We start from the raw sequence: 11002 nt of genomic DNA on the forward strand, positions 1-11002 counted from the left end.
GGGCCTCAAACCTATTATGGAGGGGCACCAATGCTCTTACCAATGCTCTTACCTTGTTTGACACTGCTGTTGATAATCTTTGTGCTAGCTTCAGGAAGCACTGTTATTTTTATGGATACTTTAAATATTTTATGACTAGGAAGTGTTTGCACTTAAAGTCAGTTTTGCTATGTACTGTTGTCTTCTGCTGGCCCACATAAACTGTTTTTCCTTTTAGGTCTGGCACTGCAGCTGTATAATATCTCAGCAGCTTTAAACCCTTCCAATGGTCTGTTTGTTTCAATGCCATGCAGTTCAGAATTTTTTCTCTCATAGCTCTCTGGTATGATTTCTGTTTGATTGCTGGCTGAAGGACTGAGGACCACTTTGAAAAAGAAAGGAGTGAAATACCTTGATACAGATTGCTCCTTGGTCCTGCAGAGAAATCCCCTGCCGTGGGACACCTTGCTAGAACACTGCACTTTCTAATGTGTTTCTTACTCCTCCTCTGTCATGTGGCACATTCACAATGAGAACCCGTGTGATGTGATTTCTAAAGAGGTATTCACGAGCCCAACATGAGCTAATGCCCTCAATGCCTAGCAAGTAACCCTGTGTCTCAAGTTCTAGTTCAGTTCTTCTAAATAGACCCTGCTGATTTGTCTGGACTAGCACATCATCCTCCCATCTCACATCAGATGTCTTTCTGAGCTTTAGGAAGTCAAGAGCAGTTGATCAAGGCCAATATGAATGAATGCCTGTTTACTCTTGCTTTTCTCCTTGTCTTGGAGCCTCACATATCTTACTTCTTGCACCCTTTAACTTCCAGAAAGGAAGGAAAATGATTGGTGGAAAAAAATGTGCAGCTTCTTGTAGGTCTGAGTCAAAAACTATCGGAGTGGGTAGAAGGGTAACTGAACTTGCTCTGCTTGACTACACTTTGGGGGGAAGGTGGCTGTGTAGTCTCCAGAGGTCCCCTCCATCCTCACCTCCTCTCTCTCTTCTCTCATTCTGTCTGTACTGCTGCCCCGTTGTTCAATTTTCTGTCATCTTCATTGGCAAACTTCTTGTTTTGGAACAAGGGAATTGTTCTCTCCCACAGGATTAGCTGTGGACTGCGTACAGCTGAGTATTGGTGGAGTTTATCACCAGGAAAGCACCCCTCTTCCTCCTTGCACCCCGTTCTTGGAGACAGTCTGGTGTCATTGTTTGGGTTCTGAAACAAACCAGTGATCTCTCCATTGCTGGTATAATGCTTTTTTGCCTCCAGTGTCCTGTACCAGGTATTAGTTTCTGTGCTGAAACCTTGACGGTAAAGCTTTATGGCTTTATAGCAGGCAGCTAAGGAGCATTACTCTGTATTGTGGTGAGAGAGGAAGAATGAGCTGTGTGAAAATGTGGCATAAATAGCTCCCTATGATTGATACTTGAGAAAATGCCTTTGTAAGAACTTGGCTATGAAACCGTTATGAAGTTAACCCTGAATGTGACAGCTCTGGAGCGTGTGTACGTGTGCCAAGTGTAATGTTACTGGCAGGATGTGTTTTGGTTAGACAACTTGGCCATAGGGTGCATGCTCCTGCTAGTTGCTGTCCTCAACAGTCTGTGAGAGTCGGGAGAGACTCCTGAATACCTTGTGCCAGTGTTTCAACAACTGAATCTTCCAACTTGATGGGCTTGTTCTTAGTCCTTGTACCTAAAGAGGTGGGTCACAGCCCTGCCAGCTGGGTGCTTGTAGCACCTGAAGGAGTCTTACCTAGGCTGGTGTCACTCAGATGCTGTTGGCAGTGGAAGAGCCTTGGGGTATAGTTTTCATATCTTCTGGCCCTGCTGTCATTAATATTGGTGTCCCACAGAATGTTTCTGGGGGTCTAGGAACAAATGATAAGGAGTTCTGATTAGAGACATCTTGGGTGTTGCTGAGGAGCTTGGTCACAGGGTCTTGACCTGACCCTGCTCGTTCGGAGCAGCAGCTCTCATGAGGTGGTAGGGTTCTCTCCTGGTACCTGACTGCTGAAGTCTCTCCTCTCTCCCTTCTCTGGAGATTGTTTCTGAGATGTTGGTATTTCTGGTTTGGAAGATGGTTGGTCGAGCTGGTGGTCGGGGAGGCGCGCCCAGGCGTGCTGGTTGTTAGCAACCTGGCTTAGGGCAGGTGAACCTTTGATACTGCTGGAGCTCGTGGGCTGGGAGCAGAAGTGCTGCTGGGAGCAGGCGCTGCAGGTAAGTGACCTCCCCCTGCGAGACGTAGCCCGGGTGACAGGAGCCGTAGGGTGGTGTAGGGTACGTCCCATACACAGTGCAGCCCAGGGATGCTTGAGTACTTGAGTTGGGAAGGGTTAATACGGCCGTTGAAAGATCCCGTGTACGTTGGTATGAACAGCTCCAAATCTTACTAGTGTTTTGTAACTTTTTGTTCACTGTTTTGCATGATATTTTCGAAACCATAATTTTGGACCTGAATGCCAGTTTCCTGTGTGTTTAACGAGCTTGCTATATCATAAAGCTTTTAATCTATTTTTTAAAAAAAGCTAAAAGCTTCTTCTTAACTTATATTACAATTTCACCATCTTAAAAGTATTTTATAACTACTGCTGTCCTTTGATTTTTTTCCATTTTATTTCTATTATCTTGCAGCATCTTTTATCCAAATTCTTCTTTCTTATAAATCTTGTAAGTAGGAACCAGTAGCTTTTCCTTAATTGCAATCATGCTTTTCTTTTTGCATAATCTCATATTTTATTTGTAAACTCATTCTCATTGTCTCTTGTAGCTTTTGCACTTTTACTTGAAAAAGACAAGTAATTTTTTTTGTGTGTGTTTTTGAATGGGGAGGATTGTTGGCAAAAGCAAATTATTCTGCCTGAATCAGTCCCATCTTTTCTGTACTTTAGTCTGTGATCATGCCATGAGTTTCAGGACTTTGCACTAACCATGTTTTTTTTACTTAAAGCTTATTTTACAGACCTAGTTGTTTGATTTGTATGCATTGTGCATGTAGTGTTTTTTTTCCAACTACAATATATTGCTGAGTAGCTTATTTAGGAACAAAAATGGCTCATGGGAAGATGCATAAAGATTTATGCTTATTTGCTATTTATGTCATGAAAATTTGTAAAGTAACAGTAGGTTAAAGGACCAATTTAAAGACAAAAAATCAAGAGCAGAGACTTGTATTAGGTCATTTCCTTTAAAAAATTAAACACACCCCCCCCCCAACCCTATCCATAAGTTTACACGTATTCCAACTGTGGAAGTGTGACCAGGCCTTTGATTGCAAGACCCATTATGAAAGTGATGTTCCCCAGTGTCTCAGGCTTGAGCTAGAGGAAGTTCTCTGGTGCTGGTAGAACTACATCGGTGTGATGCCAGGAGCACGCGTTAGTCTTAGCTAAAAATAAAGAGGGAGCGCACCCTTTCTGCCATCAGTGATCCAAGAGTGAAATTGGCCAAGGGAGAAAAGAAAACAAAACCCCATATTGAGAGCAATCCAGTTTTGGTTGACATCCTGGAGAAAGGATGAAGCTGGCAAAGCAAGTAGCCTCCTGCATCGTGTGCATGTGATAGTGATGTGTGAAAAGGGGACCAGAAGTCTCTCTGGAAAGACATTAATTTAACGGGCTGGGACTGTCGGAACTCTCTGGCATGGAGGGTGGGTAGAGCCACGTCCCAGTGAGGGACAGCGGGCTCCCAAGAGACTTCAGTGGAGTGTCCTGTTGGACAGGGAGCAGGAGGGGGCAGCCTCCCTGGTAGCTGCTGTCTGGAAGCTGTCTAACCTCGGATTTACTTGGCTATTGCAGGAGTCATGTGAGGAGAGAAGGGACCAAATCAGGAGAGTGGATTTCAGCAAACTTCTCTTTCTAATATAGGTCCTTAGACATTTTTATGATTTTTTTAATAAATATGTTTATACAACAAAATTGGATCAAAGCAACTTGGTGTTCAGAGCATCATTAGAAATTACAGCTGAAAATTAAGCGCTTGCTTGAAGGTCACAGTCTAAATGTTTTTTTGACACTGTAAGATGACAAGGCAAGGCGGTACTTCATTTTTCTGGAGATGAGAACTAAGTGAGGGAAGGTCCTTGTCCTCCAGAGAGGGTAGGGAGCTAATTTTGAATGTAAGCATACGCTTCCCAAAAGAAGGTTGGGACAGGCTCTAGAATATGGAGGTCAGTTCTTGCCATCCTTGTAAAGAGAAATGCTAGTTACACCCACTGCCGCAAATATAGCGAGCTAACAGCTTGATGGTGACTGTTAAATTTGACTTGGTCTTTGTGTCCAGGATCTCATGAGCCTATTCTCTACGTTAACACACAGTGAAATGCTCTTTTTTTTTCTCTTTCCAGCTATAGCAACCCAAGCTAGTGTGGAGTTTCGCCGGAAAGGATCACAAATGTCCACAGACACAATGGCTTCCAACCCCATGTTTGATGCGAGTGAATTCCCAGACAACTATGAAGCGGGAAGGGCAGAGGCATGTGGGACACTGTGTAGGATATTTTGTAGCAAGAAGACTGGGGAGGAAATATTACCAGCTTACCTATCCCGGTACTAACCTATCTTCCAGTTGCTTTATTGGTGTTACTCCATGGTGCAGATGAATTAGCAGCGCGTAGTGTTCAGTTGCTGTCTAAATCCTGTGTTGCCAGTTCAGAACCATCTAGTTGGCCTTCAGGTGCTGTGGTTGGGGATCCCTGGCTACACAAAGTGGTGATTTCCTTCTGTCTTCACTTAGTGCTGGTTTTCATTGGGTTTTCTTCAAGATCTGGTTGAAGGGAAGTCCCTTGAAGTGCCTCCTCAGTGGAGGGAATGTTGTCTTTCTGATACTTGCTTGCCTCTTCTGTTGGGGGGGTGTGTGTGTGTGTGTGTGTTTGTGGTTTGGTTTGTGTTTTTTTTAGTTACTGAATATTATTCAGATGGAAAAAATAAGTGTGCAGACATAACTTTGTACACTTTATTAGACCATGAAGGATCAAACGCCACAACACTGGGATGGAATGTGCTTGTGTTTTGTTTTGGTTTTTTCCTTTAAGTATAGAAATGCACTAACACTCTATTATTTAAAACATTTGTGTTCTGAGCTACCTCTGTTTTCAGTTTTGTTTCCAATAAAATAAGGCAATCTTGCCTATCATAGTGTACCTTTTTTCCAAATTTTTGTGAAAATGTGAAATAGCAAAAGGTAGAAGCAGAGAATCAGCGTTAAATTGTGACTGTTCAAGTACATTTGTCCCAGGTGGCATCAAAACTTCCTGGAAGACTGAACTCTCTTATTTCTTGCGTGTTGTAGTGTTTTGTGTATAGAGAGTTCCTGTTTCTCTTACCCAGTCAATGAGGCTCCTCTGTATTTGCAAGCCTTGGGAAAAAAAAAAAAAGGGGGGGGGGGGAATAGAAGCATTTCCTAACAAGAAACTGCAAAAGAAAGGAACTGCTTTAAGGGGATGGCCAGCAAGGTTCCTGCCCCTCTGCTTTTTAATTTGAACTGGTTATGATGGTTCTGTTTGGTTTTGTTTTCCAAGTCACTGATGAGTGGGTCCTGTGCTGTTCTCCTGTCTCTCCTCAAAAGATTTCACAGTATTTTTAATGTGCTAGGGAGTCAAAGTCAAGGTCTCGCTCTCTTCCTTACGTGAGGAAGGCAGCAGTGAGGAGCATGGTTCAAGCACTGTCAGTACCCTGGTCTGTGTTGCATCAAGTCAAGAGGTTTCAATAGAACAGGGCAGGGCTGGCTTTTCACGTGAGATACAGGTGATTTGTGAGGGGGGTTTTCATTAAGCTGGTCAGGTGCATTTGCCTGTGCCGGAGTAACTTGGGGGGAATGCTCATATAAACATTTCCTAGCTCTGATTTTAAAACTTACTCCATTTCATATAGAAAAGATGTAATAGTGGTTGCACGTTCTTGTTCATGTGGGATGCTGATGCTTTTTATGTGCAAATAATTTAATTTTATCTCTCTTTGTCAGATTTTACATGCTTTTAATTCAGGGTTTGCAGATAGCGGATTTTGTTTGCCACCCTGTTCTTGCCAGTGTTATCCTAAACTCCCCTCCTTTGTTCTGCTGTGACCTGAAAGGAATTGATGTCGTGGTTCCTTATTTCATTTCGGCTCTCGAAACTATTTTACCTGACAGGTAAATTGCTTTTTCCCTATAAACATCATCAGAAATGTGGGGAGATGTTTCTCTTCTGGGGTTTCTGTCATGCCTCCATAGTGTGTATGTATTTGATGGTGATAATAGCGACACTTCGAAAGCTTTAATTTTTAACTTAATTTAATGCCATTTTCTTTAAAGCAATAGTAGTGCTTATTTTCAATGAAATGTGTGAGTTGTTATCTACGTATTCACTGATGGAAAGCAGTATCTGTAAGAATAGGGGAAAAGAGCAATTTAGCTCAGATGTATTAAAAGCCTGCTGATTTTTAAGTAAAGTTTTACAGGATGTTCATTAGTGGCTGTAGCTGCTGTGGATTCATTGAAAGTAATCTTACACGTCACTGAATAGGAAAATTGGTAGTTTAGACAGGCTGGTGAAATTGGAGTAAGTCCATAAACCAGAAGATACAACCTCACTTGTCAGAGCTTTATAGGTTTGTGGATGTTTTGCTAAGTAATTTTTAAGGCACTTAATAATACTCTGTGCATGTCTTCATCATTGTGTGTTTTGTGTCTTGGTACTGCATTTCATTTTGAAGCTATGCACAGAATATTATTTATCTTCTGGGCTTAAATCTCAGCCACTGGTTCTTTTGGGTGGGATTTATAAGTAAAAGAATTTGCTGCTGGTTACCAAAAGAAGTTGGATCTATTTGCTAAGCAGCTGTGTTTTATGCAGTATGCACATGAGCATTTCCTGCAGCTCTTGGGTAACCCGGGTGGGTTGGAGCTGTAATAAGCCAGCAGAGGTGCCTGACCTGCTCTGAAGATGCAGTATACAAATAATACTTTCACCAGCTCCGTTACTCTTACACGGGGTACAGAATCCTTAGCAAGTGATGGTTTCTGCATGAATTCATTGTGTTTCTGCTGCTGGTTAAAAAAAAACAACAAAACAACAAACCCTGAGCCTATAAATAAAAAACTACATTGTATAATACAGATTAGTTAAGACCACTGGATGGCTGTATGTTTAATTTTAACTTAATTAAATTGGCTCCAAATTCCTGTGGACGGTTGATTAACTCCATGATACTTTGATTTGCAGAGAACTCTCAAAGTTTAAAATCTATGTAAACCCCACAGAGCTAAGAAGAGCTTCAATTAACATCTTGCTGTCTCTGTTGCCTCTCCCTCATCATTTTGGAACCATAAAGTCAGAGGTAGTGAACTTACCGCTTGGTTTTGCACTTCCATGTTGTTTTCCTGGTTGGTTGGAGTGGGATTTGGCTGACCTGAGGGTTGTGTTTGGTGTTGTGGTTAGCACTGACACTCTTACAGCAGGTCTGTAACAATCAGGCTGAATTACACGTTGTCTGTAGCAATGCGTGCTGTGGATGGTGACACTGAAACAAGTACTATGCTAGTATGATCTCTAATTGATACTGAAATAAATATATTTTTCTTCAGGTTGTCCTGGAAGGGAAATTCAGCAATGACGACAGCTCAACGTATGACAAGCCAGTAACCTTCCTTTCCTTGAAGCTGAGGCTTGTGAATATACTTATAGGAGCTTTGCAAACAGAAACGGATCCAAACAACACTCAAATGATACTAGGTTATTTCAACCTTTTTATTTATTAACTATGTTATACAAGTGTCTGTCTTAATCTGTCCTGGAAGAATATGGGTTATTAGTAATGTGTCACTTTGCAAGAAAAAAGATTGAATTCCTGAAAACTTAAGTAGCACATAATCTGTCACGTTCAATATATTTTCGGACAAGTAAAGAATGTACCTGCCTTTTATGCCCCCCCATCTTATGTTTCTCTCTTGAGAGAATGATGTTCTTGTCCGTCAGTAATTACAATACCACTTTGCTTTTGTCTGTTTAAAAAGGAGACGGCTTGCGCTGTGATGGGAGGTGTCTGCCTTGTTCTGGGGAGCAGAGCCTCCCTGATGAACAGAGGAGGGCAGGAAAACGGCATGAGCAAGGACGTGAAGGGAAACAAATCCAGCCTGCAAAGGCTTTCAGAAAGTTTCCTTGTAGGGCCTTTGCTAGTGGAAGCCTAGAGGAGAATAATTGGACAAAGTGATTTCCAGCCAATGCTGGTGAAGGAGTGAGGATATTTGTGGTTTCCAGGTGAGCCCCAGAGAGTATTGGTGCACAGGGAGCTGCTCCACCTCCCGAACTGCAGGGATGCTCTGTTCAATCCTGCCCACGCCTTCCTGTACCCCCACTGCAGGCTGATGTTTGCATCTGGCTGGGGAGATGCTCTGCCTTGAATGGATTTTTACTGGTTTCTTTCCTGTTTCCCTGATAGTCCATTCCTGTCCATCCCCCCGTATTCCTGGTGCTAAACTCCTGTTGGCTCTGACTGAGGAGGATTTGTGAATCTCCTGTTTAGCTGGAGATTCTCACGCGTGCTCCCAGCTTCTCAACAATAATCCGTGTTTGTTTCTAGCTGCTCACTGACTGTGTGACAGCAAAGGGTGTGTTTCCCTCCACAGAACAAGTGGTGGTTCCTAACGTGCATTGCTAGGGCTGGGGACAGAAAATCAAAATTGATGCCACTGAGGTGCCGGGGCGAGCCTGTTCCAGACCTGGGTCCTCACTGCTGCTTTCCTCGTCACCAGGGCTGGTGCTGCCAGGCAGGCCCAGGCTGGTCACGTACCCAGGGCACCCAGAACGCATCACAATTTTAATCGCCAGAAGGAGAAAGAACGGGCTTGCTTGGATGCAGGAGGGTTGCCCCCATGCACTCAGAGCCTTAAGTCTTTTCAGTACAGTGTTTTGGGCACTGATGGAAAATAAAGCACAGACAGTGAGAGGCTGGGGATAACTTCCAGGTAGAGAGAATTTCAGTGTATCCCACCTCAGGTTAGGAACTTAAGAACAATTTAGGAAGTTGGTTTCATGTTTTAGCCATATTGAAATTAAAGCAATTTTTAATTTGGTCTGCAAACTCACAGATGATCAGTGATGCAAATACTAGCCTTGATTTTTATTTCTTTTTTGGAGAGGGGCAGGGCAGGGGCAGAAATGTCTTGATACAGATAAAACTTCCTGTGTGACAGCGGTTGGGCGTTCATTTCACTGGTCAGTATGAGAACAGATGTCCCTTTGGTCTTAAGGGTTGTTGAGTGGACCAGACTTTGTTCACTTCATGTTCCAGCACGTTGCTGGAGGCGCTGGTAATTGCTCAGGACTTGAAAAGGTGTTTCTGTTTGCCAGTCACCAGCTGCCTTTTTGGCCAAGCTGGAGAAAGGAGCCTCTTTGTGCCAGGCAAGAACGTAGCCAAGGCCAGCATTGTGTAACCCTGGAGCTGACTTTGAGCTGCACAGCTCATTTTAGCTCTCAGTTATCCAACAAATACTCTTGTTTTGTTCACAGAATCAGTCGGTATCCTTAAATATAACCTGAGTCTTTAAATGAGCGCAGCCTGGGAGAGAAGGAATAATTCAGCCCTTCAATGAAACCAAAATCCTTCTGAACTGAGGAATTTAAAAAACCTATGTTCAAAGCATTTTTAAAATAGCTGAAAGCACTCGCTGTCTCAGTTCTCATCTGCTGCAGATGGCTAAGCCTGAAGCAAGTCCTGTGTTTTATGAAACTCTTTATAAAAGTTTTTATAAAGCAGAATGGCGATCCTGTATGATGGGCTTTCAGTTGTCTTTGTAAATCTTAGCTGTGAGTGTTCTACTGTGGTCTTTAGTTACCTTCTTATCTCTGATTCTTCAGGTGTGATGTTAAATATTGTCCAAGATTCAGCACTGTTAGAAGCCATTGGCTGTCAGATGGAAACGGTAAGTATTTTTTGTTTGTAAAGTTGCCACTTCAGATCATTGTATGTGCTATAGGAAGGTGCTTGGGTAGCATCATGAGGTTTGATCAGCTTTTTTCTCCTTTGTATCTGAGGGCATCCTCTGGTATAGGAAACTCTACTCAGAAAAGTCTTCTTACCACTCAAAACTGACTTTCTCTTTTCAGAATGGTGGTGAAAATAACCTCTTCAAAAGTCACAGTCGTACTAACAGTGGCATTAGCACTGCGAGTGGAGGCAGCACGGAGCCCACGACACCAGACAGCGAGAGACCGGCACAGGCCCTGCTGCGGGATTATGGTGAGGAGAGCTCTTTGGAACAACTGCCACTGTGTGCCAGGGGGATGTGTTTTGGGGTTTTTGTGTCCCTAGTTCTGGCTAACACATCAATGTGTGTGAGTGCTTTGAACCTGGAGGGGACAGCCCTTTGTTTATTGCCAATTTGTGCTCATATGTGCCCTTCAGGTGACTGTTTTTTAATCCTACTAAAGGACTGTTAACACTTTAAAAATAAGAATGTGAAAGCTTGTGAAAAAGGTGTTTGCAAACTGCTTTACGGTAGCTTATGTTTTCAAGGCACTGAGTTTTCATGAACAATAATGAGGTAAATGTTCACCAAGTGTAAATTAATCGCTTTGTTAGTTTTGATAGAATTCCAAATGCTTTCCTGGCTTCTGCAACACCTTTTCTTAAATTGTATTTAAAGAGCATTTGGTGGAGTCCTGTTTTTACAGAGCAAGTGAGCAGAATGCTTGTGATGTGTCACTTGTTATTACAAGACAATTTAGTAATTAACTTCAGTTTGCTATGTCTTATACTGTGCATTTTTGAATCTTTTTAATACAATCCGTGTTCTTCTAAGTCTGTGTGGTAAGCTGGCTGAATGTGGAGATCTTGGAGTTTCATCTGCTTGCTTGTCTTCATCAGTTTAACTGGTGTGGGCCAAGTGAGTGTGAAAACACCTGGCTAATACTGGCACCTCTGTTCTTGACAACCAGAAATGTCATCATTTTTCTCTCCATCGTTTGTCCCCTAAGGAAGGAGAGAGGGGAGATTACCAGGAAGGACTTCCTAGGGATTCATATAAACACGTTGATGCTTTCCCT

At 42.7% G+C, this 11002-nt stretch overlaps 1 protein-coding gene across 1 annotated transcript in view; it reads left to right on the forward strand.

The window, feature by feature from the left end:
• Positions 1-2613: 2613 nt before the first annotated feature.
• RALGAPB (Ral GTPase activating protein, beta subunit (non-catalytic)) overlaps positions 2614-11002 on the forward strand; it is a gene marked incomplete at its 5' end in the record, with an annotated part of 31335 nt that continues 22946 nt past the window's right edge. Inside the window, 7 exons of the mRNA XM_010189001.1 lie at positions 2614-2649; positions 4325-4526; positions 5941-6108; positions 7181-7295; positions 7543-7690; positions 9815-9879; positions 10064-10196. Coding sequence (XP_010187303.1) covers positions 2614-2649; positions 4325-4526; positions 5941-6108; positions 7181-7295; positions 7543-7690; positions 9815-9879; positions 10064-10196 — 867 coding nt within the window. The remainder of the gene's footprint in view (positions 2650-4324; positions 4527-5940; positions 6109-7180; positions 7296-7542; positions 7691-9814; positions 9880-10063; positions 10197-11002) is intronic.

Source organism: Mesitornis unicolor, unplaced genomic scaffold (assembly GCF_000695765.1).
Source record: "Mesitornis unicolor isolate BGI_N332 unplaced genomic scaffold, ASM69576v1 scaffold4300, whole genome shotgun sequence".
NCBI classification, from domain to species: domain Eukaryota; kingdom Metazoa; phylum Chordata; class Aves; order Mesitornithiformes; family Mesitornithidae; genus Mesitornis; species Mesitornis unicolor.